This window comes from Alternaria dauci, chromosome 10 (assembly GCF_042100115.1).
Source record: "Alternaria dauci strain A2016 chromosome 10, whole genome shotgun sequence".
In the NCBI taxonomy this organism is placed as follows: Eukaryota; Fungi; Ascomycota; class Dothideomycetes; order Pleosporales; family Pleosporaceae; genus Alternaria; species Alternaria dauci.
The window spans coordinates 1,698,424-1,725,598 of record NC_091281.1 but is presented as its reverse complement, the minus strand read 5'-3'; the positions used below and the strand labels follow the sequence as shown (position 1 = coordinate 1,725,598).

Below are 27,175 nucleotides of genomic sequence, written 5' to 3'. Positions count from 1 at the left end.
ATCACGAATGAAGTCGTGTTGGGTGAGAGGGTAGAGATGGTGAGGTAAAGACATGGTTTGGGTGTACATAGTATATGTTGAAGATATACAAGGTAAATATACATGAGCAAAGCAAGCACCCTCCGTCTAAAATCTGGCTTTCGCTGCTTGATAACCGTATGCTAATTCTTCCTTCTGTTTCAGTCTACAAGGCCTGTAGGACGTACTACCCATTGCATATCCTCTGCCATCCACATGCTTCTTATGTGGAGGCGAGCTGTACCTAGCCTGGACATACACCACAAGGTGTCTCAACCTTGACCGTAGCGAGGATCACGCCTTCGTTTCCGCGCGCACACTTTCGCTGCGCAATCTGGCCTTTGGGACACATTTGCTGAAAGATCATTTGTGTGTGTCCGCACTTGTGCGAGTAGGCGTGATAGAAACACATGGTCGTGGGTGCAACGTTGGTAATGACTGGACGACTGCTGGGACAGGTTTTTGGTAGGTCGTTTGGGATCGGTAGGGCTGTGGTGCGAGCTGAATCTACTGAATTGTTTGACGTCGAAGATATCCGGAGCACATTACAATGCCAATGTGCTCCTGTTGTATCTGTTACCTCGAAACTAGGCACGAAGTGATGTCGGTCGGAATGAACGAGTGTACGCAGCAATGAATGACGGCAAGACGGTGGCGAGCGAAAGTGTTTGATGGCAACGCGGAAGAGGGAACCAGATTACCGACGCTGTGACTGTCTGCTCATTGCATCTCCAAGCTCTTTATATCGCTACGTACATCTCACCTAATGTATGATTGCCTGCTACTGCTCGAGTTGCACCGTTTGATATCCGTGAGCAAGCGAGCAATTACAAGCTTATCCGCCCGGTCAGACAAGCACAACACATTATTTTGTATGAATCAGCGCACATCCGTCACGGGACGGAGGTTGTCAAAACGGTCCTCAGCTTACCACCGGTCACGGTAGATGAAGTCGTACATCAATAGACGAATCTTTAAATATCATCAACATCCGCTCTGGCGATGCCTCGTTGTTGTGCAGGTGAAACGGGCGGCTCCGGGTAGGTGAGTAAGAAGGGATTGTTTGGGTTCGTCGAGTTCCACGAACGCGTGTTTGTCGGGAGGCGTTGTGCATACAGACCAATGGCCAAACTTGGACCTTACGATGCGAGATTTGCTTTACAAAGGCAGAAGCCATCATGGTAGCATGTTTGATTTGTGAACCTCATCGCTGGCATGTACTTCCAGAGTTGCCTCGATCCGCCGTGCCGTCGGCTCGCATCCTCAAGGGATGCGACACTTGGTGTTGCAGTGTTTGCGCAATGCTCGTCGTCATTCGCGGCGGTACCTCGTCGCCATGTCCCGGTCACACGGTACTGGAATTCCAAGCGCACTGCAGCCCACTGGCAGCTAACCACCTCAACACTGTCGCGGCGTCATCCGGAGTGTAATCAGGAAGGCTGGCTATCAATAGTGGTTCCTAGCTGCCGATGACATTCGGCCAGCATTTTCAAAATGCCAGCCAATCAGCATCCAGCCTCACCGCCAATTCGAGTGGAGACTTTTCAACGCGGATACGCCACCAGATCCTGCAGATGACGAGACGATAGCTCGGATCTATCATTCGATAGTAGATTCTCGAATGCAAAGATGGTGTGTCGGGGCTCCCGATGTGGTCGTCGGCTTCGTTTTCGCTCTCGATGCCGGGAGATGCAGAGGGCTCCACCAGCAGGCGTATTGCTAAGCCTGCAGGCTCCATGTTGACATGCCAGGAACACATGTCTACATCAGCGTCTCGTCAGCCTGCATCGTGCTAGTTCTCACCATGGGGTAGAAAGCCGGAATGACAACACAAGCGCGTGCTGTCCGTCCGTGGCTGATTTGGGAGCGTCTTGGTCAGGGCTGGCAAAGCGTCTTCGAGGCGTCTCTTGCGGCAGAGGGACAAGTAGAATGATGGCATTGCTGCACCCCACCAAGCTGTGCAACGATGCGCTGGCAAACGGTGTGGTTCGTCTGCGACGGCAGCTGAGGCACAGCCCTGCATGCGCTCGCTGGCGGGCGTGGAAAGCGGCCGTGTTGGAGAGACATTGACGTCGAGTAGGAGAATATGTTATAGTCGTTCTAGCCTCACTGCCAGCTGGCAACGCCTCGCTCGAACCGCTAACGGCAAAAAGGACATGCAGCAGACGTGTGTAGTTTAGCGGAGGAGCTTGACGCTTGACACGTAGCCCACCATACAGTAGCTCGCCTGTCTGCACATTGACGCAGGAGCTGCACCTGCGTCTCCAGAGAGCCGGATAGAGTGTGCGGGTTAATACTAGCGATGCGTTTCCTCTGCGTTCGCCCTGCCATTTCCTTTTTGCGCCGTTGTCGTCGTCGTTGTGGTGTAGTTGTCATTTTGTCCATTGTCGCCGCGCATCCATTGCGGGACTGCCGCTCGTTCGCTCAACACCAAGCGCAAGCGTCTTTTCGCGCAACACCACGGGGAGCAAAAAGGAACGTCGCCGCCCGCTGCCCCGAGCGCGATCAAACGGTTCTCGTCGCGCGCAGCTGGGAATCTCGAGTGTGTAGGAGTGTGCGCGGCCAAGTTTCGCTTGCTCGGCGTGCAAAACAGCAGCCCTGACCGCTGCTGCCACACCGCCTGCCGACGTCACGGCCCTTAAGACGGTCGCATTACCGCGTGCGCGCACGACGATTGAAGCTGGCCAACATCGCAATGCGCTGTCCAAGGCCTCAGGTCCACCTCTTCCAGCCCCAGCCCATCTCGCAGTCGACGTCTGACGTCTGTTAGCCCGCCGCAAACGGGTCTTGCGGCGCCTCACGTCTTGCGCGTTGCCATTGGCTCCCCCATCACCCCAGTCGTCGAATAAGAGCACGGCACTGGCCCTAAACCACGACACCGTCTCGCCCTATCCGTTTCGAGATATCCCGATCATCGTGAGCCGTTACTCGCCTTTGGCATTTCAAAGGCATTGCTGACAGTTGGCCAGACACTTCATCACTCCATCACTCGGCGCTCGACCGCCTCACCTTCATTTCACACCCCCAACACTGTACACCACCTTATATACGTTGTATCATGATCGTCGCTTCCATCGCCATCGCCTAATTCAACAAATCTCCGAGTAGCGCTTCCCAGCTTGGTCCATCACGAGAATCAACCTTCACCCGTACAAGGAACGCGCACGGACATTCCGTCGCTTGCCGAAACACATCAATTGGCCAGCACTTGTTGCGTCGGTGCCAGAGCCTCATCTCCAAACAGACATCATCGCGAGGTGTCATCGGTCAGCCTGGGCCGGGCTGCACTGTGTCTGTCTCCAGAAGATACAGCGCAACGGTCCGGGTTGGCGGTTAAGGTTAGTGGTTCATCAGTCGCGCCTTCCGTCTCTACCATTGTCACTTCACCGTCAACGCACGTCAACACATAGTGTCTTGACAGAGCTCCTTCGAATCATCCATCACCATCCCCGTCTCTCGTTCCGCCGTCTCTCCAGTTCCACTTCAACTGCGGCTTACGAAGCATACCAGACTAGTCACTGAGCCATGGCATCTCTGGACTTTGACCAAAAGTTCCTTGGTCGGATAGCCAAGCAGACTGAAGAGACGAGTCCGTTCCTATCCAGCGCGCTGTATCAGATCCTCGGTCTGTCAGTCCTTCTGGCCCGGAGGCTCATTCGCGCCAGGAAACTGCGCAAGCTGGATACTAGCCGGGACACACCTTCTCTCTCGGCTTACCAGCACATACTATGGATGTCTCGCGAGGGACTGTCTATACTCGAGCTCTATGTACTCCCCTACGCTCAGGACAATCAGCATGGACCGGAATGCAGAGTGCTGAGCGTCAAGTTGCGCGCGAGCTTCTACCACATCTTCTGCCTCTTCCACAATCAACCACCCGTCACGACCATGAACATGACAAGCACTGATCCTCGGAATCCTGCTTCACCCCCTTTACACCTCTCACCCCCAAAGCATGGCAACGGACATGGTCGCAAGCCAGATCCCCCGGGACTGTCAACCCCTTCGAAGCGCTCTGGAGAACAAGCAGCATTACGGGAGCCGATCAACTCAATGGTATCCGAGACGTCCTTCGTCACGAATCCATATGCAGCCGGAGGCCCAGTTGGTACACCATCACCAGGACCTACGATCAACGCGCCTCCAGGTCTCAACCCAGTGCCTATTCCTCAGCCGTCCTCCTTCATACTTCCACCCCTCAACTTCGTTCCTTTAGCCAGTGGCTACTTTACGACCGCCACACAATACGCCACCTCGTTTCTTCCTGGCTCGCATCCACTACGATTGTCCGTTGCGCTCGAGCACAGCGCGTTCCTGTGGGACTGTCTACATGATCACGATGCCTCGCGGCGCATCGCCCGACGAGCAATCAAGGACGTGTACCGCGCACAAGAGGCTATGGATGACACGGAGTTTGAAGACGCTGCCGAGCTCGTAGGTATCTTGGGTCGCATGATGAAACGCAAGAGCTGGGAAGGCACGCCACGCGTCGGAGGCATGGCGAGTCCCGAGCCTGTCGCACAGAACGCCCCGCAAGCAGCTGCAAGTGCGATACCACAATCGAGCATGCCCATCACATCCCCTACACAGCGCCCCCAGCCAAGTAGCAGGAGAGCAGCCGAGACATCGCCGCTCACAGATTCATCCATGCAGACTCCGCCGGTACGCAGTCGAGCAAACACAGCAAGCAAGTCTGTGCCCCGACAAAAGGAAAGCTACGGATACGACGACACACCCAAATCTCCACCACGGCGGCACGCCGAAAACACCAGTCGCGACACGACATCTCACAACCGCCACACCAGCGTCGAAAGCGGCGCAAGCACAACCCCCCGGGCACCCCAGCGCCCCAGCGCCCGCTCTCCCGCGACCCCATCCACGGTCCGGACCGCGCACCGAACCTCAGGCAGCGGCGGTGGCGGGTCCTCAAAAGGAACACCCATCGCTGGCGGTAGTGTCTCGACGCCACGCACACAGAGTGCAGTCACCGCCCCCTACGACGACGACAGACGCCATTCGCCGTCGCTGCGGCGCCGTACACCTCCGGGAGGCCAGTGGTCGCAGGCGCCGCCGGGCCAGCAACACGTGTCGCCGTCGCAAGAGAGTTCGTATGCGCGCCAGCAGAGGTGACTCGTAGAGACGGGTCGGGAGAAGCAGACGCAACGGAAAATGCAAGTGCAATGGACAGAGGACTCGATGCACGAGGCGGACATCGTGCTGTTGCCCGTCACGCAGTCGAGTTCTGTGTCGTCGACGCCGGTGGATTATACGGCTGCGGGCGGACAGACGTTTCGTGAGTATCCGGTCGGGTTTCGGCCGTGAAACTCCTGCCTGCCAGACGACATTGTTGGACCGGACCGGACTGGACTTGACTGGACCGGTGAGGTGAACGAGGAATTGCACTGGAATGCGTATGTCCCCTTCCCGTCGCAGATTTACGATGAAGCTCAAGAGAGGTCGCATGAGATACGAAGGACGTATCTTCACATCACATCACATCACATCACTTATTGCGTAGTCCTTTACGGTCACGCATCCTGTTGTATTATACACCATTGGCGTTCTTTGGGGTGTTTATACCTTTGGCCTGGGCGACATACATGTATGTTTTCGCCCGTTTGCATTGTCAGCCATTTCGGATACTAAAAAGGGCGGCAATATTGGCATAATGTTTTATTTTCGAATAGGTCTGGCTGTCTGAGTCTAGGGCCTTTGGTTTCTTTCTTTCGTGCGGTACTTTGTTTAGCTGGGCAGGTTTTTGCTTTTCCTTCTTTTTCGGGCGGGCAAGGTTCTCAATTGATTGTTTGGGTGTCGGTCGTGTGATTTGCCTTAGAGGGCTTTTCGACTGCGTTGCGCGCAATTATAGGGTCGGGTAATACAGATCTTAGATTGTTTGTTCAATATGACTCCCTTCTGTTATTGCTAAATGACTTGTCCGAGACATGCTGCGCAGGACTATTATGCTCTTAGCCCTCTGGTGCACCTTCCTTTTGCTATTTTTTCCCACTTCTTGCTCCTTCTAGTTCTTACTCCTTCTACATGTCGCTTCTGTGAATCTCTCCTACTTCTGCTGCGCCTTCTTTCTGCATCTTTGTCTCATCTCTACTATGCTCTACAATCTCCCTCTTACACATCAAGCCCTCCTGTATTCCTTTGACGTCATCCTTAGTATCCTTTATACATCAGACAAAGTTCCTCTTCTCTTCACACTCTAACTTCTCGTCTTCTCAACAGCGTCGTAGATTCGACCTAGGATCGACACCTCTCCAAAGTCATGCCTTACAAGTATTTCAGTTCTAACTTAACCAATGCTACCTATGCAACAGACTTGGCTTTGCGCGCCTGGATGAGTTGCTTGTCGTTTAGGTGTTCTGCGGCTTCTAGTGCGCAATATATACGAGTCCTTGAGTCTCCAAGACGCTTCCTCAGACTGAATATCAGATGGCAACGTCTCTCAAGGATCGTCGTCTATTACAAAGCGAAGTTTACTAAACACGAGATGTATTCTAGAAACAGTGGAGAAGATTATGCAACCGAGTGCTTGGACATGCGACTCGCCTCAGTTGCTGTAGATAGAATAGGGACGGTTGTACGAGTCGCGCAACCCAAAGGAGTCTGGCTAGGACGGGCAAAAAAACTCCGGCACTCCGATGTGAGTCTCAGAAACATGTTCTTGCCAAAAAGAAAGTCTGTAATGGTCACTACGAGGGTCGAACTCGCGACCTTGGCGTTATTAGCACCACGCTCTAACCAACTGAGCTAAGCGACCGACTGTGATTGGATGAAAGGATGAAAATTTATAAAAAATATAAATAGTATTGAATTGCGCGCCCGTAGAACGGCATGATCGTTGCGGTAGCCGGATGTGCATCCGATCAGGGGTTCTAGAAAGAACGACAAGATAGTGGGGTAAATTCTCTTACGTTGCAACCCCGCTCATGGCTGAAATCACGAACCGCGAAGAATCATTGCTCGAAATTGTCCACTGGATGCTAGTAGTCAGCGGTACCTGAAGCTTTAGCTCAGAACATGCAGCGTGCGGTACGAATAAGCACTAGGCAGCGACGAGGTATCTAATGTACGATGTCGTACAGTGAGCCCTTGTTTAGGCGTAAGCACTTATCCTGCAACGAGTAAACACGATACATTGAACTCTTCGTCTACAACGTGAAAGCAATCTATAGCGAGCAACAGTTTTACTCGTGGTGGTTTGCAATTTTCGCTTGTGTCGATGCTCGGTCTTTCCGCCTTAACTTCCCCGTGATTCAAACTTGACGCGGAGATCTCCAGGACGAATAGCGGTCGATCACTGCTCTATGATTACTCAAAATGTGACAAACACAGTACGAGGCTGAGAGTTGAGTGGAACGCCTGAAGACACCTCAGGCAATGCCCAGGTGATTTCGAAGTAGCAGTAACCAATCATGATGAAGCATAGAATGTCTAGAAAACGAGAGTGGAGATTTAGAAAGCTGGTCGATGAATATACAAGTTGAAGGAGTAACTGAACAATTACAATATGCATACAGCAAACAAACCATCATTTCCACTCCTCAATCGGTTCAAACAACAGTTTTTAGCAAGAAAACCAACGCCCAAACAACCTCCCTCCAGTCCAAGAATCAAGATAACGACTTTCCGTAATGTGTTGCTCATTGGCGTAAGTCTATCTTGTAAAACGTGATGGCCATCAGCTAATATCTCATCAGGGATCCGGCACTTTGGGTAGCGTCCTGCTTGAGGCTCTCAAGGAATCTTCATACAATGTGGCTGTTCTATCGCGACAAGAGTCCACATCCCAGCTCCCTGAGGGTACAAAGGTCATCCGTGCAGATTACGGAGACACAAGCTCCTTGGAAGCTGCGATGAAAGGCCAAGACGTGGTCATCAGCACCGTCGGCCCTACTGTTACAGACGGTCAGAAATCATTCATCGACGCTGCGGTGGCGGCTGGAGTGAAGAGATTTATCCCCAGCGAATTTGGTCCGAACACGGTAGATCCACGCGTCACCGAATTCATCCCTGTCCTTCCTTTCAAGGTCCAGACCGTCGATTATCTCCGGACCAAGGAAGACAAGATGGAATGGACCAGCCTCATCACCTCGCTATAGTTTGATTGGGCTCTTAGAGACGGTCATTTAGGTTTTGACCTTGACACCCAAATCGCCACAATCACAGACGAAGGGAAAACCCAATTCTCGGGCTCGACACTGGACCACGTGGCAAAAGCTACCTTGAAGATCCTGGATCACGCCGATGAGACGAGAAACACCTATGTCCACACGGCATCATTCCACATCTGTCAGAATGACCTCTTGGCTCTCCTCGAGAAGATAGATGGGCAAAAATGGACAATCAAACACCAAGATTCAAGGGAACTCATCGAAGAAGGCCACAGGAGATTCCAACAGGGCGATTACATTGGTATCGCATTATTGGTCAAGGCGATGACGACTGGTCCAGTCAATTTGGGAGATATTAGTTCTGTGGAGCTTTGGGACGAGAAACTGGGTCTCGAACCGGAGGATTTGGAGCAAGTCGTGAGGAGTGTTATTGCCGAGAAGCGGGGTGCTGTTACTCCATAGTCTGTAAATTGACACAGAAATACAACTGTTTTGCGCAGCAAACCTCCCATATGATGCCGAGATGTAGTATCATCTATGAGCTTGGGTTGCAACATTGCTCGACTTTCAGGTGTGAATATAAGAAAGACATCAAGGGGCATTAGGGCGTTAAGCGTACCGCCTTTTCTATGGCGGAAACGCGCGGCTTAGACGATAGTCCAATCTGCCAGACGACACGAATCCCATCTTTTTCTATTGGCATGCATGGCTCTGCGCAGGATCACCATCCACGCCAAGATTTCAGTCCTTAGCATTGCACTCTAAACACCGTTATCAAGCCGCACTTGCCGCTAGCCAGGTATTTTCTTTTTGTCCAAATAGAGCAGGTCAGCCGATCCTCTAGCATCATTTCAACCGGCTAAGCGGCGATCAATTCGTCTATCAGCTGGGAGAAGTCGGTAATTCCTGGCCAGAAATGATCCACCGTCAGCTCTTCCCAATATGGTAATGGAGAGTCATTAGAACGTGGCCAGGGATTTTGCCAAGCGGATGACGAGATATTCGTGGAGGCAGACTGAACATCTGGCAAGACGCCATCGGCTATTTGATTTTCAAGAACAGCATCTTGTAGAGGCTGAATATAGGAAGGTTCATTCACACATGGACCATGTAAGGTCCGGTCGGAAGCGATTTCCGTGTCCGTGAATGGCCTTCGATACGGTTCCTGCGATGGGTCGCGGCAGCGCCAAAGCCTTTCCAACATTCTACTATAGGTATGGCAGACATGAGTCCCGGCTGCGGATGCCTCTTGCATGGCTGAAACCAGTCGTGAAATTAGACCATCAATTGCGTTTAGCTGTATTCCAAGGTTGGTCATGTCAAAGTTTACTACCTTATACAAGAATACAGCTGCGTAAACACCGTAACTACGAGTTTTGTCAGTAGGATTATGGCATTATAACAGACCCGAGGGACTTACAGGAAGAAACGCGATGAAAGGTATTGTAGATCGCCTTGCGGGTCCAAAGTCGTCATTCTTTCGAGCAACTTCGTTGCCGCGTGGATGGCACCGTTGATGTAAAGCCCATCGGGTAGAGAAAGGGTGCTTCGACGGAAAGATTCTTGACAAGTTGCTCCACCGGTGTCATGTGTCTGAGGCTTCCCCCTTGAATCTTTGACTGATCGCGCGACAACTGCCTGAAAGGAGAACGCGTTCACGTATAGACAGACGTACTCGTAAGTCATAAAGACTGAGTTCGATACCACTGAAGAATTGTCCAGTCGTCGCCAGGTAGTTTGCCACATGGTTGCGGCGCTTAGAAAGTCATCTAGATACCGAGCGTAGTCGCCGTCCTTGATAAGAGCCTGTGTCCGTTCTGCGGAAGCGTACAAAATCAGATGGGCATTGTACAAGATCTGTACAAGCTCCAGATTGGCTTGCAGAATCGCGGACTGATCAAGGAAATCCCCAGATTTAGGTTTGAGACTGGGAAAATCATCCGCAGTAAAATGGGAAGAGAGAGATGGCCCTCGAGACCAGAAAGACTGCCCCAGGCGGACTGATATGTGACGGTCAGCGAGACACACAACTAGGATCCTATCAGCAAGATTTAGGTGATCAAAAAAAAAAGGTACTCACAATGCCAGAGTAGTCGTTCCTGCTCGCTCTGCTCTTATGTGGCATAACTACCTGATCGACGGAAAGCCCCTCTGTCCAAGCGAAGCATATAACCTTGCCGTATCGCAAGGCCTATGAGTGACCATGCACGCCTATCTTCGGCGAAGATATCTCCGGGTGCTTCTTTAGTCGTAAGCTTGGACTCAATGTGAGGCAGCTACTCCGCTAGGATCAAAAGGCCCTCAACTGTGCGAGGTGTTTGAGTTGAGGAGCGGGCCAGAAGCACATCAAGTAGCAGTGTTTGAGCGTGGTCCCAGCAGTACCGGTGAACGAGGACATGCTGCGTCGAATCTCGCGATGCGACAGTAAGCAGCACTGTGAGGAGAAAGTGCTCAGACTTCCCAATTCTGTCCATACCACTTGGTGATAAAAGCCAGTCTGGAACTATAGGATAGTGAGGATGGTAGATTCTCGTGTATCTGGAACAACATTAGTCGGCTTGAACGATAGGTCAAATTTTCAACCATGACTGACTTCTGCAATAGCTCAAGGATTACACTCATCTGTAGTACCCCGGTTGTTAGCAACTCGAAGTCGCCAAGCTCTGTCAATCTATTTTCGGTCACTTGAATACTGGGAGCTGCTGAAGCAGCATGATCGGCTGGAGAGCGCGTCGAAGCTAACAGTGAACGTTCGTCTGAATGTGCCAGTATCTCAAGCGCATCAGATGGATTCCTTAATTCGACTTCTATCTCTCTGCCCGAACCATAGGGTTCTGGCAAGCTTCGTGCAGTAATTGTAGGATCATCAGCGTCCAAGGGTGTCGAAGATGGCCCGGAGCTCGTAGCGGCACTCTCGTTCCTGTGCACGACCGCTTCTGGGATGTCTGTTGCGGTATCGCGAGCATCGGGAGTGGCTTTATTACTTCCTTGGCCTCGTCTTGACTGTACGAGGACGCAGTCATTGCCAGAGAGGTGACATGATCTGCAGGGTGGCTCCTTTCGGCCACCTGAGCCGTCAAGGTCGCACTTGGTCTTGCAGCGACGACAGCGAAGACATGCACGAAAGGATCGCTTACCAGTCGATGCCGTCATCGTTTTCTGTTGCTTGTTCGTAATGGAAAACGTGATGGCAGGAGCGACAGTAGGGATGAAGGTAAGAGATTGGCTGCATCATCCCTCGGCTATGGTCGGTTACGGGACTAGTGCGCTTTTGTTCTCATTACCGTTGCACGTGCTGACACTCCAAATGATGCGCTGGTGTCTTCCAATCAGCTGCAAAACTTACCAGAGAATAATTTTATCGAGATGGTTGGTCGAATCAGGATAGTGCTCTGAGCAAGCACGGAGCAATCAGGTTGCACTGATGTTCGTCTTACAAGAGTACCACTCGTCCCTCCATAGGCAATCTTTAGCTTTGGAAATCGATCGGGGTTGTATGCAGAATTCCATGCAAGTTTGCTTGCGATGAGATCGGTACGCATGAGCGAATACTACCACATAGTGCGCGGATCTATCATCGGTTATGGATGCAACATGCAGCCGCTAGAGTCGATCGGCAACGGTCGACGACAAGGAACGGATACCGATAGGACTGAAGCTTGCAACATATAAGATTCCTATCAGCTATCAAAGGGAATCAAGGATCACACAAGATTGAAAAACATACCCTGAAACGCAACCAACATGACAACCACGATGACTGAAACGACCATTTCCGCTCCGGCCCCTCAGATTCGAGAGCTTAAGAACGGTTTCGGTGTTGAGATCCGAGGGCTTGACCTCACAAACGGTGCCTCCGATGAAACTTTCCGCCTGCTTCAGGACCTCTTGACGAAGGTTTGCGTCCCATGTATATTTATGGCTTGTTACTCACTACATGTGTAGTATGGTGTGGTCGTCGTGCGCCAGACAAACTTGACCGACCCAACCCACATCGCCTTGGGCCGCAAATTCGGCGAGCTAGACGATGTGAAGCCATACAACAAGGCCGGCCGTAAGAACCGTCTTGACTACGACGAACTCTTCGATGTCGGCAACATCGAAGCAGACAACACACTCGTTTCTCCGACTAACCCACGCGCGCAAGCAAACAAAGGCAACAGCTACTTCCACGTTGACAGTAGCTTCAATCCGCGCCGAGCAGGCTACTCCCTGCTACTAGCTCATGAGCTGCCTCCCCCTGGCACAGGTGGTGCGACAGAGTTCTGCGATACGAGGACGGCATGGTATGACCTTCCCCACGACGTAAAGAGCGAGCTGTTGGCTAAAGACTATGTCGCCTGCCATTCGATCTTGCACTCAAAGAAGCTAGCTGCGCCCGAGCACTTTGCAGGTATCGAGCCTGCCGATCATCCCATGGGTCGCCATAAGCTTGTGCAGCGCCATGAGGCATCCGGACGCATGAATATGTATCTGGCCATGCATATCCACCAAATTGAGGGGTTGCAGCCGGAGGAGAGCCAGGGCTTATTCGATATGCTATTCAAGCATGCGACGCAGGAGAAGTACAGAGTGACTGTGGAATGGCACGACGTTGGCGATTTGGTCATTTGGGATAACACTTGCACCATGCACCGAGCGATGGGAGGTCCATTCGCGTACAGGTATCGCAGGGATATGAGAAGAGTTACGGTCCACGATAATAGTAGCCAAGCATGGGGTCTGAATGAGAAATCTGACGCAAGACAAGGTCTTCCTTAGGAACCTGTTATCAAAGTTGGGAGACTATTGATAGATCGGTAGCCTCGGGGGTAGCCTCAAGCCAGTACGTTATTTCTATTAGTAAGTCTGTTGCGCGGTGTCGAATGGTCAATCGAGACAACATTTTTCTTCTTCTCGCACCCATACCTTGACCTAGTGGTCCAAGTATGGGTGCGAATTTGATCAAGGATATCGCTGAGTGGTAGGGCGATGGAGACGCCGATAAGGCGTCGAGCATTCGAGCGTGCAGGCATGACAAGCATGCATTCAGCATGTCTTTCGAGAGTACCGTAGAGGATCATGGATTCTTCCTGTTTAACCACTTGGACAGTCGAGGTTGGGTAAACGTATGCTGAGAGTTAGCCTTGACGTGCATTCGGGATCCCAATGCAGTCGCTTCGACTTTTGTAAACCTGGCTAGGATCAATCAGCTCTCATCTCTCCCTCCGGGACATCTCTTCCCTCTGCAGAGTCTGCACATGCATCGTGTCCTCTCCAAAACCCGGCTGCCGCATCCCCGACCTGCGCCACCTCTCGCCTCAGCCCTTAGCAGCCCCAAGGGCTCACAACCGCGCGCTTCTTCGAGCTTGGGTGCATCGTTGTACTGAGGCCGTGCCTGGACTTGGCGCAGGACGAGAGCTACACGCGCATCGCGCTGCGAGCGATGGCATGCTCGAGTGAGGTGAAATGAAGCCAGAGGCACCGCGGAAGATTGCAATGGGGATGGGCAAATTCCGAAGACATAGTGGAGGTTAGTGATAACGAGTGATTGAGCTGAGAGGAAAGGGGCGAAGATGGCGATGTGATGATGTTCGCCAAGCCTTAGCTCCCGCGGGCAAGGATGGGGGGAGCGCCAAGTCCGCCCGCCCCGCACGATGACTCCACCGACCACAAGAAGACGGCACCGCGGGACTCCCGCTCTCCGCCGCATCACCATGCGCCTTGATGCTGTCGACGCGCAAATGCCACAGCTACAACACCATGACCCGCGACGCACGCTGCCCCGCCCGCGCCATCGCGCCGTCTCCACCGCCCCATGGCACCTCGCTTGCGCTGCCCTCTGAGTCCATATCCCCACCTACTCATCATAAGTTCATTGTGACAAACCATTGGTCTTTCAGGAGCAAGCAGACAGGGCACCAGCCTAGAAGCTAGCACATCGATCGTACAGGCTTACGCAAGCACCAGATACGAGAGTGTCCTGAGCGGCATGCACTCGAAGATCGAGAATGGCAAGTCTACCGATAATCGTCGTAAGACGCAAAGATTAATTGGATTGAAGCATATCCCCAAGGTTAGGCTGGTGCCTCCTCTAGTTTTACGTAGCAGTAGTTGGGAACGAGCGTAGTAGACTCATGACCTCCAAGCGAGGCGATTTCTCCATCGAGTCGACCAAGCTTGAAGCTCCAGAACAGTAGTGTAACAAGCGTTCGCAGCTGTATATATGCTAACCTCTTTCCAAAACATTGCCTAGGGCCAAACCCAAACGACTGCATAGGTCCAGCTGAAGGATCGAACACCATCTCCTTGGACTCCTCGTCCCACCTCAACCACCTATTTGGGTTAAACAAATGTACGTCTTCTGGCGACCAATCTGGACGTCTTTTTGGGATTCCAGACTTGGTACGTAAGTCGTCCGGGACGGGTATGGCCGGCTCGTCTAGTCCAGGTCCAGTTGACGGCATAAGAACGGTAGTCCCTTTCGGAACCTTGTAGCCCATAATCTCAGTGTCGACCAGGGTAGAGCGGATGAGAGCAGGAAAAGGCGGTCGCATTCGCAGCGTTTCTTCGATCACAGCGAGGAGGTATGGAATGTTGGCATTGGCAATCTCGTCCTTGGTTGGCTGTCGACCTTCCCCGTAGGCTTTGGCATGGTCGTTGCGCTGGTTTCGTGCCCGGCTTGGTAGTAACCAGTTAACTGTGAGAATAGTTAGCAAAACAGACCAAGTTCCGTGAGGTTCGTTGTAGTGGCCTTCCTCATCAAAGATTCCAGCTCGGAAGTAATTTGGCTTTGCTCCCTTGTTATCTGCTGCTTTCTTCTCGCGCCGCACCATGTGATCCAGAACTGATGTTACGGTCTCGTTTTCCAAGCGGGAAACAGACTTTTGGATCTCCGTCGTATCAAACCTTTTCACGCAACCATAAGATTGACGTAGTAATTTATCCTTGAGCAGACAGTAGTAGTGCATTACGTTTGGGAAGGCAATAAGAACCTGTTCGCCAATGTGCTCAGATAATCTGGTGAGGCCGGTGACGTGAGCGAGGTTTTGCATGTGTGGAAAGACCATGCTGTTGTGCTTTTCATCGAACTTCAACGGAAGTTCCTTGTCAAAAGACTCGAGAAACTTCAGTTGTTGAACAATAGCGCTGTTCTCGTCATTCACCGCGACCGCTGCCGCAAGAATCATGTCCGAAGCGGCGCTGAAAATGTCTTCGAAAGCATCAATTGCGCGGCCGCGGGCATGTTTGAGCTTGAAGTTCCACAGATTAACCAAATTGGTAGTCCTCAGATAGATTTGTGAGGCGGATACCTTTCGCTATGTCAGAAACTCTGTGAACCGTGAGGACAACTTGCAACTTACGTTCTGGAGAAATGATGGCGTCATGACATCCTTCAATAAATCCTTATTTGCGCTGTATCTTGGATCTTCCTTTTCAAGAGCAACATGGAACTCTGGCACTACATACGTAAAGGGCTGGATAAAGTCTTGACCTCGACCAAACTCTTTTGCTCGGCGCTACGTGATGTTCTCAACCTCCGTAAAGTCGGTCAACACCAATGCAGGTTTGCTGAGAGGACCTAGCCAGAGCTGCGCCAGAGGGCTGCCGAGCCGACGACAGTAGTCCGTCATGTAAGGGATCGATCAACCATGAGCTTTCTGCCAGGCTATGAGTTGTGGCAGATTCCCAAATATACTGCGTGCCACTTTCTTGTCGCAGGGAATCCCAGGAATGAGTTTGGGCAACGCCCAGCGGTATGCGAGACAACCGACAGCCGCGAAAACAAGAGCGAGCGCAAAATATTCTGGAATAAAATTGAAGAGCCACGAATGTGATTCGAAAGGTGTAATCATCGTGAATGTGTAATGTTATAAGATCCAGAAACTAGAACACGTAGAAGTAGAAGCTTCAGGAGATATTAGGTCCTAGAATATCCCTAAGATCGAAGTATTATATATCCCGTGTTGCCAGGTGCCGTGGTTCGTGCGAGTGTTTTTATTTCTCGCCGATCGATTCACACCGTGTAGTCCTCTCATCCGACCTCTGGAAGATGTCGGCTATTCGGAATTATTTACGCCGATAATGCAGAAACGATCGTGAAGCACTAGTGCTAATCATCGGCAGTTAGCTGAGCCGTTAGAACACTAACGTGGTACAGTTGCGTACAATATCGTACATATTTTGTACACGATAGCACGAAGGTGAACAAGAACCACCCTAGGGTTTTACTTAATTGTTGAGTCACAATGTATACTGGAAAATAAAGTAATATAGCTATAAGAGTATGGAGAACTCCATCTCCAATGGTGGCGTAGTGCAAAAGGTCACCTGGCAGCAGCGCACTATGCCAAAGACGGCCGTTCATACCCACAAGTCGCGCCACAACCGCTCACTATACACGAGAGTTTCTCATTTTCCTGACTCCATGCTCTACTACAAATCTTCCGTCACCAGGTATCTTCCCATACCCAGCAAACCACCTCCTCACATCATCTTCCCGCCCTTCCGCCTCCGCCCCACCCACACTCTCCCAACATCAAACACCTTCTTCGTCCAGCTCCTCGTAACAATCTTCCCCTCAAACGTCCCACTCACCCAACTAAACAACACCAACAACCCCACACTCGCCCCAAACACAATCCCAAACGCCACCCAGTAACTCCTGATCTCAAACTCAACGGCGCGGAACTGAATACTAAAATACCCCGTCATGAGCGTCACGGGCGTAAACAGAATCGTAATCTTAGCTAGCAACAACGTCACCCAGGTCAGCCGCTCGACGGAGAACGATTCCTTAATCGCGATGAGATTAAAGTTCATCATGACGAGAGATTCCTTTTGGTCGAGACATTCTGTAATCTCGCTGAGCGCGTACAACAGAATCCGGTCTTTGAGACGCTCGAAGCGGACGCGTGCCGCGGAACTAAGAGCCACGCCGAGTAAGCTATCTGCTTCGGGGATGAGCGGGCCAACAGGCGATTCATTGAGCAGTGGGTGTGAAGAGATGAGCGATGCGTTGCCAGACAGGATACGCGAGTTCTTGAGCGACGCGAGCGTCGCTTCTTGTTTCTTGAGCACGCGCTCGATGAGCAGTTCATACGAATTGTACACGCGTTTCAGCACGGCGAGCTGGCACCCAATGTGGTGCAGTTGGTCGACGTGTGTGAGATTGGCGGTTTGCAGCATTTCCTGGCGCAGGCGGTCGAGTTCAGCCGCGTATCCGTGTTCGCGCCGCGAAATGAGGTCGAACGTTGCGCCCCAGTCTTCGAAGAGGTAGTAGAAGAGCAGGCCGGGGGCGTCGGTGGGGCGGTGCGCGGTTTCTTCGTCGCTGCTGCCGAGGCGTTGGCGGATGGGGAGCTGGGTGAGCGCCGTGTCTCTAAGCGGCGTGGGGGCTTTGGTTAGTTGTCGGAAGACGTTGACGAGGTTGCGGCGGGTGGTGAAGAGGGTCTTGAGGTCTTCTTTGTTGAGTGGGCCGGTGGTGAAGGGAAACGGGTCTTCGGAGATGGAGATGACTGTCTTGTCTTCGCATAGGAGGAGCCAGTTCCACACGCGCTTGCCGTGGGGTATATCACGGCTTCTATCCGAGATGTGAGGGTGGGTGTTTGTTTCTTTACTGCGAACGTTGTGTAGCGAATTGTAGCCTATGCACATGTCTGCGATCTGTCAGCAGAGCTCACTGGTAAATGTAGTGTAGATGGCATCAGCAAGTGCCTGTAGCTTACATCTTCGGCCCTGATCCACGGTGCTCCAATGCCAGACATTATCTACTAGCTGATAATGGCTCAGGTCCCTCACCAACTCGAGCTGTGTGGATTGCATCATCTCAGTCATGCCTATGCTCGACTCTGAATCCATGGACTCTTCGTTTGCCTGTTTCGCCCGCTGCTTAATCGAACTCGACTTGCTCGATGCATGTGACAGCATCGATCTTAACGTAGAGGAGCTCTTCTTCGTTTGCAGTGATGGGGTGTTTCGCGGCGGCACGGGGTCGCTCTTGATTATGCCCAACAGCCGTGGCGTAAAGTCAAAGTGTGAGGCTAGCACCCGGATGAGATCTTTCTGGTTGTATGGCATCCATATGTTGATCCATCGTGTATGCAGCTCAGTTGGCCGTGGTGAATTGAGCAGCGTCTTGTATGCTTGTGCGTCGAGATCGAAAGCGCAATAGGCATCATCTTCGCCAAAGTCGAGGCAGAAGTTACTGCTCTTGTGCTCTCGTGTCTGACGGTCGAAGAGATCAAAGTTGCGTTTTGAGTCGAAGTCACGGAAACAGTATTGGATGTTATCATCCCCTGTGTCTTGGTAGTATGCAGGCAGTCTCTCGGGAGGCGACGCGGGCCGAAAAGGACGGTTTTCCATAACGAGCAGATGGAGATTGTAAAGTCGTATGTGATGTGGATGATAGCGATAGGAATAAGAGATCTGTTTGGACGAGTAGTCTCTGGCGCTGAGCCGGTGATGTGAGCTCGTGCCGCGACCTCTTGTGGATATGTGTCGTGTGTGCCTGGTCAAGTTGTGAGGTCACGCGTGCAGTCGAGGCTCATACCGACACGTTGTTTCACCTGCGCTGGACTAAGAGGCTCGCAGCTGCCTGCAACTCCACACCTCTGGAAAACGGAAGTATTACCTGACATGCGAAGTGTACCCTGAGGTGTTCGGCTTCACTGAACATTACGGGACGTAGGACCTTGTGCATTCTAAATGGCAAAATGACGGATGATACCTTGTGTTATGGATGTTGCTCAAGTGCTCGAGACCGCCGTCGCGCACGAAAGCAGACGCAGCACTGGTAGATGATAGTACGATGCGCATCGTGCATGGCATGGGTTAGTTGACCCCATGGTAAGAAATAGACGATTTAGACAGCCTTGCCAGGACTCTTGCCCCTGGGGCGGGGAAGCGATGGCTGTCTCTCGACTCTCAGCACGTACGTACTCGCACGTCACGTCGCCTAGATAAAATAGCGTTTATCGATTTTGCGTGAAGAGTGATGTTACGAAGCCAGAGAGGCTTAGAAGAGGAGAATGACTGGTGTCGCGTGGCTTGGATCGAGATGGCGCCTCAGCCGACGAAATTGCGGGGACAGAAGATTGCGGCGGCCTCCTATTGGTTGAATGCTGACTTAGCCCAAACAGGCAACTTTGACAACCGTTGAAAACTGAGAGGTGTAGGGTTAAGGTTAGGGCTATGGTCAAAGGACGACTTGCTTGAATAGGCAACTTTGAAAACCCGTTGAAGACGGCAGAGGTGTAGGGTTAAGGTTAGGGTCAAGTAACAAGACTTTCTAGATGACATCTCATACAGTGGTGAACGATGGCCCAGATAGGCAACTGGCAAAGCCATGGATTGCTGTACCTTGAGGGTGAAGACAACAGTCGATCCGCCCAGTCGTCGATTGGAGTAGGTGCATTGCAGCATCTCTCAAGGGACATGGGCCGCTATACTGCCTTGATATAATGGTGGGGCCTCGTATTGACTGTCCGCAGAAGAAGGGTTCGATAGCGCATTGCCATCTTCACATGCGACACCAATCTCCGCAGAAGATCTGCTGCCCTTCTCCATGGCCCACCGTCTAATGCGATTCAACGACCTGCTTCGGCCCTTTTCAGGACATGTCCGCGGGTGAAGGCAGCATCTGCTGTATACAGGACCGGGTGGAGGGGAGGAAAGGCGAGCACGTGCTCCTTTGCAACCTCAACAGCGTCCGCCATGGCTGCTCGCACCTCTCCAGGCGGCCCACACGTTCAAGACAGTGTAGGTTGGCAAAGGCCGTACAGCGGCCGCGACGCCCACGCTCCCGTTGTGACGTTCTCATTCGAGGCGCAACGGACGGCGCCATCTGCTACTGTATCCTGGCCCCCTCAGCCAATCATGGAGGCGCAGGCCACCCACGGGATCGCTCTCTCTGAGCTGCGACACAAATGAGCCCACGCGACACCCCCAGCGCTGATAATGCACGCCGTACATTTTCTCGACCGTCTTCCTATCCCCTCTCCGCCGCTCTTCGCCTGGCACTGCGCCCTCGACAGCGGCTGACGACGTTCTATGAGCGCCTTTCCTCGCATCATGCCTCGCCCTAACCTCCCCCCAACGCCCCAGCCCTCGACTGACATCACCGGCAAGAGCAGCGCCAATGCCCCTCAATTGGAGACGAGCTTCACCCTGCCGCCTGCTGCCCTGGGGGGGAGGGGAAGCGTAGCTAGCTCTTCTGGTCCGTCTGAAAATGCCTCGGACTCGTCGTACCGCCCGCCGTCCCCCTCGTCGCCCGTCGCGACGTCCAAGCCCGCCCATGCGCGCAAACGCTCCCAGCAGAGCATCATCACAAAGGACGACTATTCTCTGCCCCCGCCGCCCACTCGATCACGCAAAATCATCCAGATGAAGCCCAAGGACACGCAAGAGTCGCCCAAGGCGCAACCCCAAACACAGAATGCAAAGGCCACGACCGCTGCCACTACCGGCTCCAAAAAGAAGCACGCGGGCAACACGACGGCTGCGGGACGCAAGATTGCCAGGAAGACGGCACACAGCCTGATTGAGCGACGGCGGAGGTCCAAGATGAACGAGGAGTTTGGCGTCCTCAAAGACATGATTCCCGCGTGCAGAGGGCAAGAGATGCACAAGCTCGCCATCCTCCAGGCGCGTCTACATACTACATGACATTGCTCCAGTACGCTAACACCCCCCAGGCATCCATAGAATACATGCGCTACCTCGAACAATGCGTCTCGGACCTCAAAACCGCCAACTCACGCCGCGACTCCCCTTCCTCTGCCACGTCCGAGCTCCCCCCACCCCCAGCCCGTCGCCTGCGCTCCGACGACGACGACGCCTCTGACCAAGACGAGGAAATGGACGACGCCGTATCCCCCACGTACGTCGCGCTCCCACCCACCGAGTCGCGCTACACCTTCGCCCAAGCCTCGCCCGCCATCTACCCCTCCGACCGAAGCGCATACACACACTCGACGACCACATCCCCAGCCCTCTACCCCCACGACCGCACCACCCACACCACAAACGGCCAGTACTCGGCGAACCCCTCCCCCGCGCTGCGTCCCTCAGACCCACACCACTACTCGCTCGGACCAGGCTCCACAGTCACCAGTCCCTCGATCCACCCGAGTCCTGCTTTCAGTGCCCACACGCCATCCGCAACGCACTTTAGTAACCCGTTCCAGAGCCATAATGGGCCCCCAAGTACGGGGCCCCTGGCCGCGCCGGGCTCGGCGCTGGGGTCGCTGCATTTTGCGCTTACGAGTCCTGCGCTGAAACCGCAGGCTGATCGGGAGGATCAGGAGGCGACGGAGGCGTTGATGATGTTGAATACGGATCGGAGGAGTTGGAGTGGGGCGCGGGGGATGAGCGTTAGGGATCTTTTGAGTGGGTAGGGATGTTGGTGACGAGCGCTTCGGCGTTTGATGTGGGCTTAGCATAAAAGGGTATTGGGTGGATGTCTGCTTATTGTTTTGTTGTATTGGTGCTGGTGGATTCCTTTCATGTTTAGGTCTTTGGACTATGCTTTCGTATGGCAAGCAGATACTCTGTGCGCACATGGATTTCAGCTGGGCGAAGGCAGGGTAATGGCGGGATGACTTCTTTTGTACGACAAAAGTTTGAGCTGTACTTGTTCACGAATACATATGAGCGATGCGATGCGATTGGCATGATGGCTGTTCCTTAACAATTCTACCGCTTTGGCTTTCACTGTCTGAGATACATGTAAATCTCACATGACCACCACTCAACATCAACAATAAGACCAGCAAAAAGTCTTCAACCACAAGGTATAATAAACGAGCGTGATATTTCTTTCTAATCAACCTCTCCCACTACATCATCCCCATCCTTCCCTTCCTCCCCATACCACCTCATCTCTTGCCATCCAATCATATCCTCCCCTCCCATACCCATAGCCCGCACAAACTTTCTAACAATGATCACTAACCTGGCTCCCAAACGGCTCATTCACACAGTTCCCCTCACACAACCTAATAAACTGAATCGCCCCATTGTTCACACAGTTAAACAACGCTTTGGCCTGGGCGTTTGCGTCGGTCGGCTGCCCGGCTGAGGAGAGGGTTTGGTAGATGGTGGAGGCGTAGTCTCCTGGATGTGTGTTAGCCGGGATAGTGGGGAGGTGTGAAAGGAGGGAAGGAGGGAAAGGGGGAGACGCACCTTGAGAAAGGAGGTTGCCGCTGCAGTAGGCGTAGCCGGCGAAACAGTTGTCTGCCAGAACGGTGGTGGTGGTCATGGTGGCAACGGCGAAGACGGCGAGCTTGGAGAAGTACATGGTGTATTGGTTTGATGAGAATATTCTCTTTCTTAAAGATTGTTGGATTGTGGGTTTGTAGAGATGAATGGATAAAGTGTTGTGTGATGGTTTCTCTGTTCAAACCGACCAACGTATCCCTTTATATACCCATCCTCCTCTCTTCAGGCTTCCCATCTGTCTCGTTTCCTCTGCACGATGATGGTATTCGTAGCTCATTTGTTTTACATCTCCGTCACCGGCGTCAAGGGATGTACTTGGGCCAAGTATTTTGGTTTCGGTCCGAGGGGCATCGTAGCAGGGCAGAATGTGATGGGGACGCGACATCGCAGTGCACATCCTTGCGATGATGGGATTAAGATCGTCGTGGACAAGTCCTAGAGCTCGTTTATACTACAAGGTTCGTGGTAGTCCTGGATGTTTCTTTGGGTCTCAGGTGGGACGGGGCGTAGAGTGGAGGTTGTGGAGCTGGGAGTGTGAAGACGGCGGCAGGAGGAAGGAAGACCTTGTTTGGTGTCCACTTCGTCATGGATTCAGGTCGTACGAGGAAGCTGATCGGGCGAATCGCTGTGAAAGACTTGCGGAATGTCTTCCTTCTCCTTGCTATTTGCTTGGTGTCTGAGTTATAGCCCCCAAATGTATTGTTCACCAGATATTGCTTGCCTCATGGCAGGGAAGATCTGATGTCCCCAGCGATTACATGGATATACCATGAGAAGTTTTCTTGCTCTGTTTTTTCCTCGTCCCATCCGCAGATTCTCGTCCCGATACCAAAGCCACATTGGAAACAACGTAGGTTTAGATAACTGGGAAGAGCCTGTCTTCGATGGCGTGGTATCGGATCATGTTCAGCATCTTGAAACTGCTCATTCTCTTCCAACCCGGGCCTTACGCCCTGTATAGCTCCATCGAAAGCATACTCCATACCCGTTCTTCCTGACTGGAAAAGTTTTAGCCGTCTTCGCAACAAGGTGGCAGGATCAAGGTTCATCATCGTGACTCCCCCGCTCAAAGGCTCCCAAAGTCACACGAGAGCCGCCTGATCGGCAATGGTCGGTCGTGAAGCATCTGTCGTCGTCTCATTCAGCCGCCAGGGCGCCGTAAGCATAAACGAGGCTGCTGTCGATCTCCCAGGCCGCCGCCACGCGCTGACATGAAACGAATTCCAGATCGGGGAACACCAGATGGTCATCTCCTTGTGTGTCCCGAGTAACTGATTCAGTTCGTCAGCTCTTCTCCAAACTTGTTCCGTTCTCATGCCCTGATCCTAGTTCGAGGCCATCCATATGTCTCATTCCCCACAAACACTGCCTTGCGCTAATACAGGGCGTATCGTGACGTCGTGTTAGGTGTCCATAACAAGACGCGGTTAACATAAAAGCGGATTCAGAGGTGGATTGTAAGCGTGTTGGGTGCGAGACATTAACACAAGACTATCCTCTTTTGTACATCCATTCGTGAAGTCAGCACGCGCCCTCCGAAACGGTCCACAGGCAGCGGGGCTTGCAAGGACCGTGCCGTGCCGTAGGATCCGGCTTGACACCCCATACAGAGAAAGAAAGGACTTTCATGATAGCGCTGAGTAACCCTTGGAAGTGTGTTGCATGGTATGGAAAAAGCGAGAGTGGTGACGCGGCACCGATGCGTTGCTGATGCCACGGGTCAGACTCGACGAGTCCGTCGCAAGAGTAGGAATCGCATGCAATGTCCGCAAACTTTCTTGCAACAATAATAGCAATTGAGATCCAGCAGCATTAGAAGACTCCTACTACTATCTGACTGATAACAGATTTGCGCGGCGCTTCTTTGCCTGGCTCCGGCACCGCGTCGTTCCGAGAGGAGAGCCGAGCCAGCCGTTAGAAACATATAGGTTTGCGACTTCCCGTCATCTAGACGGACGTTCTTCTAAATGTCATAATGGCTGGCGACACTTGTATCTGTGTGTTATGCGCTCGATGCCCAAGCCTTACGGTGATGGCTTTTGGCTGTCGTCAGCATCATGACCACGCCGGCCACCCAAGACCACCCAGCTACAGTCAAGGTACAGCGGCCGCAATAGCGCCGTGGCTGGATAATTTAAAGACGTGTCTGCGATCATCAGTGCGCCTCAGCAAACACTCCAGTCACTGACGACGAGGTCGCAAGGTAGAGTATCGGTATGGTGTGTGTTTTCTCTCCACTTTCATTCAGAGTTTTTTTTCCCTCAGTCACCTGCTCACATCTTCGCAACTATTTCGCCAACCGGCAGCGACAGTCGAGAAAAGAGCAACAAGAGACGGATTCATGGACACAAGGGACTTTGTCGGGCGTTGACGCCCTTTCCACTTCGGACCTGGGATCGGATTTTATGCACGAGGATGCACATTACGCCCTTCAAGAGTCATACCGCCCGTCAAGGATTTCAAGGAGGCGGCGTGATGCTTCGCACCGATTAAGTTTCCGTAGGGCTGCGGGGGGTTTTGGCCTCCGCCCCTACGAACTGCCGGTACTTAATCGCCTCCGACGCACCGCTCTTATCCCACCCGCACCTGAGGAACGTACTATAGTAATCCGGCGCTTTAGCTAACGCCGTTGACCGAGATCATGCCCTCTGCTCTTGCGCTTCTGGCCTAGTCGCAGCCGAGAACCGCGGGGTTAAGGGCCAGACTCCATGGCCAGGGTGCAGCCACGGACGGAGTTTCATTTCGCAATGCAGCTGCCTGGGGTCTTTTTCGCTATATACTTGGCTTGGATCCTGGATTGATGTTTTGCCCACCACAATTGCAGGCGTTCGAAACTAACCTTTGAGAGCACCACGACTGACATAGCCGCAAACGCCACTTTTACGAAACAGCCATCGGACCTCTTGACTGGCTAGGAATCCTCGCTCAGGTATCGTAGCGACTGCTACAAACACGACACAAGATGCCTTCATCCGCACAGGAGGAGTATCGCCGGCATTCGAGGAGCAGCTCAGATACGCATATCCCAGATTTGGAGAAGGGCGACGCGAGACCTGACAAGGAAGAGGAAGAGGCCGTCGAAGAGAAAGTAAGCATTTCAGTTCTCTTGTTACGAAGTCTGAAGACTTGACGTCAGCGTGCGATTCGTCGCGCAGCGTGCAGAAGCCCAAAGGCATTCAGGCTAAATAGTCCAAGCATCTGGTGGTTGGTTGCTGCACCATCACTAATCATATCGACAACACCCTGAACAACAGCTAACACCGCTCAGCAACCACAAGAAACGAACAATGAGATCGACGCAAACCTCGAAAAGCACCTCTCAAGGAAGAGTACGAAGAAGGACCAGCTCGCACCTGAAAAGTACCCGCTCTCCGACCTCGACAACAACCTAGTTGGCTGGGATTCGCAAGACGATCCAGCGAACCCTCGCAACTTCACAACAAGGAGGAAAATCACACTCCTCGGCTTAGTCGCTGCCATCACCTTTGTCAGTCCGCTTGCCTCGTCCATCTTCGCACCCGGCATACCATTCGTAAATGCGGATTTCGGAAACACATCGCAGCTTCTTGGATCCTTCTCCGTCAGCGTCTACGTCCTCGGCTTCGCGTTTGGTCCGCTCTTCCTGAGTCCGCTGTCAGAAATCTATGGAAGATGCATCGTGCTCAACTGCTCCAATGTCTTTTTCTGCGCCTTCACCATTGGCTGCGCGCTTGCACCTAACCTCGGTGGACTCATCGGCATGCGGTTTCTCGCTGGTGTCGGAGGCAGCGCGTGTCTGACAATCGGCACTGGTGTCATTGCGGACATGTTTGTTCCTGCGCAGCGTGGAACAGCTGTTTCCGTCTACAGCATGGGCGTTCTTTTCGGCCCCATCCTCGGTCCTATTTGCGGTGGCTTCATTGCGCAACGTGCTGGCTGGCGCTGGGACATGTGGGTAGTACTCATTGTCGGCGGTCTCTTGACTGGAGCCCTGTTCGTTTTCAATCGCGAAACGTACCACGCCGTGCTGCTTAACCGCAAGACGGAGCGTTTGCGGAAGGAGCTGAACCGCCCTGAGCTTCAGAACATCATGACATACGAGAAAGACGCTGCTGTGCTCAGTCCTCTCGCTGTCCTCGGAAATGGTATTACACGACCGCTCAAGATGCTCACCCGATCACCCATTGTGTTGCTCTGCTCACTCTACGTGTCCTTCCTCTTCGGCTTGCTGTTCCTCCTCTTTACCACCATCACATCTGTCTTCGTCCAGACATATGGCTGGTCGCCCGAAATCACCGGTCTCGCGTACTTGGGTGTCGGAATTGGCAACTTGATGGGCATCGCTTTCGTAGCCAAGACGAGCGATGCAACGATCATCCGCCTCGCGAAGAAGAACAAGGGCGTCTACGAACCAGAGATGCGACTTCCGCTCTGTGTCTTCTTCGGAACTTTGATTCCAATCTCTTTCTTCATGTAGGTCTTTTTCCTACCTCACGCGCACAACTCCCACTGACATAACCAGATATGGATGGACTGCTCATAACCATGTGCACTGGATCGTGCCCATCATCTCCCTTGTCCCCTTTGGTTTCGGCCTCATGGGTATCTTTGCGCCGCTGCAGACATACATGATCGATTGCTTCCCTCAATTCGCTGCGTCTGCCATTGCTAGTGTGACAGCTCTGCGTTGTCTCTTCGGCGCGCTGCTTCCGCTTGCGGGACCGACCATGTACGAGTCATTGGGCTTGGGCTGGGGAAACAGTTTAATGGGTTTCCTGGCTGTGGCTTTTATTCCTGTGCCGGCGCTGTTGTTTAGGTACGGAAAAGTGATTAGGGATAAGTATCCTATCAAGTTGTAG

At 52.7% G+C, this 27,175-nt stretch overlaps 7 protein-coding genes across 7 annotated transcripts; 5 read left to right on the top strand and 2 right to left on the bottom strand.

Annotated features, from left to right (window-relative positions):
* Window positions 1–71: 71 nt before the first annotated feature.
* ACET3X_009971 (uncharacterized protein) lies at window positions 72–5,875 on the top strand. The gene is made up of 3 exons (XM_069456145.1): window positions 72–2,934; window positions 2,988–3,356; window positions 3,529–5,875. The coding sequence occupies exon 3, from the start codon at window positions 3,544–3,546 to the stop codon at window positions 5,146–5,148; it is 1,605 nt and encodes a 534-aa protein (XP_069302804.1). The 5' UTR covers window positions 72–2,934; window positions 2,988–3,356; window positions 3,529–3,543; the 3' UTR covers window positions 5,149–5,875.
* A 1,662-nt stretch (window positions 5,876–7,537) lies between these two features.
* Window positions 7,538–8,129, top strand: ACET3X_009970 (uncharacterized protein; the record flags this gene model as incomplete). Its single annotated transcript, XM_069456144.1, has 2 exons — window positions 7,538–7,678; window positions 7,728–8,129. 2 exons carry the CDS (start codon window positions 7,538–7,540, stop codon window positions 8,127–8,129), a joined length of 543 nt encoding a protein of 180 aa, XP_069302803.1.
* A 3,756-nt stretch (window positions 8,130–11,885) lies between these two features.
* Window positions 11,886–12,902, top strand: ACET3X_009969 (uncharacterized protein; the record flags this gene model as incomplete). Its single annotated transcript, XM_069456143.1, has 2 exons — window positions 11,886–12,038; window positions 12,087–12,902. 2 exons carry the CDS (start codon window positions 11,886–11,888, stop codon window positions 12,900–12,902), a joined length of 969 nt encoding a protein of 322 aa, XP_069302802.1.
* Window positions 12,903–14,197: 1,295 nt separating this feature from the next.
* Window positions 14,198–18,482, bottom strand: ACET3X_009968 (uncharacterized protein; the record flags this gene model as incomplete). The annotated part of the gene is made up of 4 exons (XM_069456141.1): window positions 14,198–15,433; window positions 15,485–15,640; window positions 16,719–17,776; window positions 17,846–18,482. The coding sequence occupies 4 exons, from the start codon at window positions 18,480–18,482 to the stop codon at window positions 14,198–14,200; spliced, it is 3,087 nt and encodes a 1,028-aa protein (XP_069302801.1).
* A 1,169-nt stretch (window positions 18,483–19,651) lies between these two features.
* ACET3X_009967 (uncharacterized protein) lies at window positions 19,652–21,781 on the top strand. The gene is made up of 2 exons (XM_069456140.1): window positions 19,652–20,762; window positions 20,813–21,781. The coding sequence occupies exons 1-2, from the start codon at window positions 20,169–20,171 to the stop codon at window positions 21,512–21,514; spliced, it is 1,296 nt and encodes a 431-aa protein (XP_069302800.1). The 5' UTR covers window positions 19,652–20,168; the 3' UTR covers window positions 21,515–21,781.
* A 166-nt stretch (window positions 21,782–21,947) lies between these two features.
* On the bottom strand, window positions 21,948–22,492 carry ACET3X_009966 (uncharacterized protein). Its single transcript, XM_069456139.1, has 2 exons — window positions 22,302–22,492; window positions 21,948–22,232 (listed from the first exon to the last, which is right to left on the bottom strand). Exons 1-2 carry the CDS (start codon window positions 22,414–22,416, stop codon window positions 22,054–22,056), a joined length of 294 nt encoding a protein of 97 aa, XP_069302799.1. The 5' UTR covers window positions 22,417–22,492; the 3' UTR covers window positions 21,948–22,053.
* A 2,807-nt stretch (window positions 22,493–25,299) lies between these two features.
* ACET3X_009965 (uncharacterized protein) lies at window positions 25,300–27,175 on the top strand (the record flags this gene model as incomplete). The annotated part of the gene is made up of 3 exons (XM_069456138.1): window positions 25,300–25,425; window positions 25,606–26,789; window positions 26,839–27,175. 3 exons carry the CDS (start codon window positions 25,300–25,302, stop codon window positions 27,173–27,175), a joined length of 1,647 nt encoding a protein of 548 aa, XP_069302798.1.

What these genes read in the sequence shown, in the direction of transcription:
- ACET3X_009971 (XM_069456145.1), top strand. Translation starts at nt 3,544, where the DNA reads ATGGCATCTCTGGACTTTGACCAAAAGTTCCTTGGTCGGATAGCCAAG.
- ACET3X_009966 (XM_069456139.1), bottom strand. Translation starts at nt 22,416, where the DNA reads ATGTACTTCTCCAAGCTCGCCGTCTTCGCCGTTGCCACCATGACCACC. An exon ending in CGGCAACCTCCTTTCTCAAG is followed by an intron (nt 22,233 to 22,301) that starts GTGCGTCTCCCC and finishes ACACACATCCAG; the next exon opens with GAGACTACGCCTCCACCATC.
- ACET3X_009967 (XM_069456140.1), top strand. Translation starts at nt 20,169, where the DNA reads ATGAGCGCCTTTCCTCGCATCATGCCTCGCCCTAACCTCCCCCCAACG. An exon ending in ACAAGCTCGCCATCCTCCAG is followed by an intron (nt 20,763 to 20,812) that starts GCGCGTCTACAT and finishes AACACCCCCCAG; the next exon opens with GCATCCATAGAATACATGCG.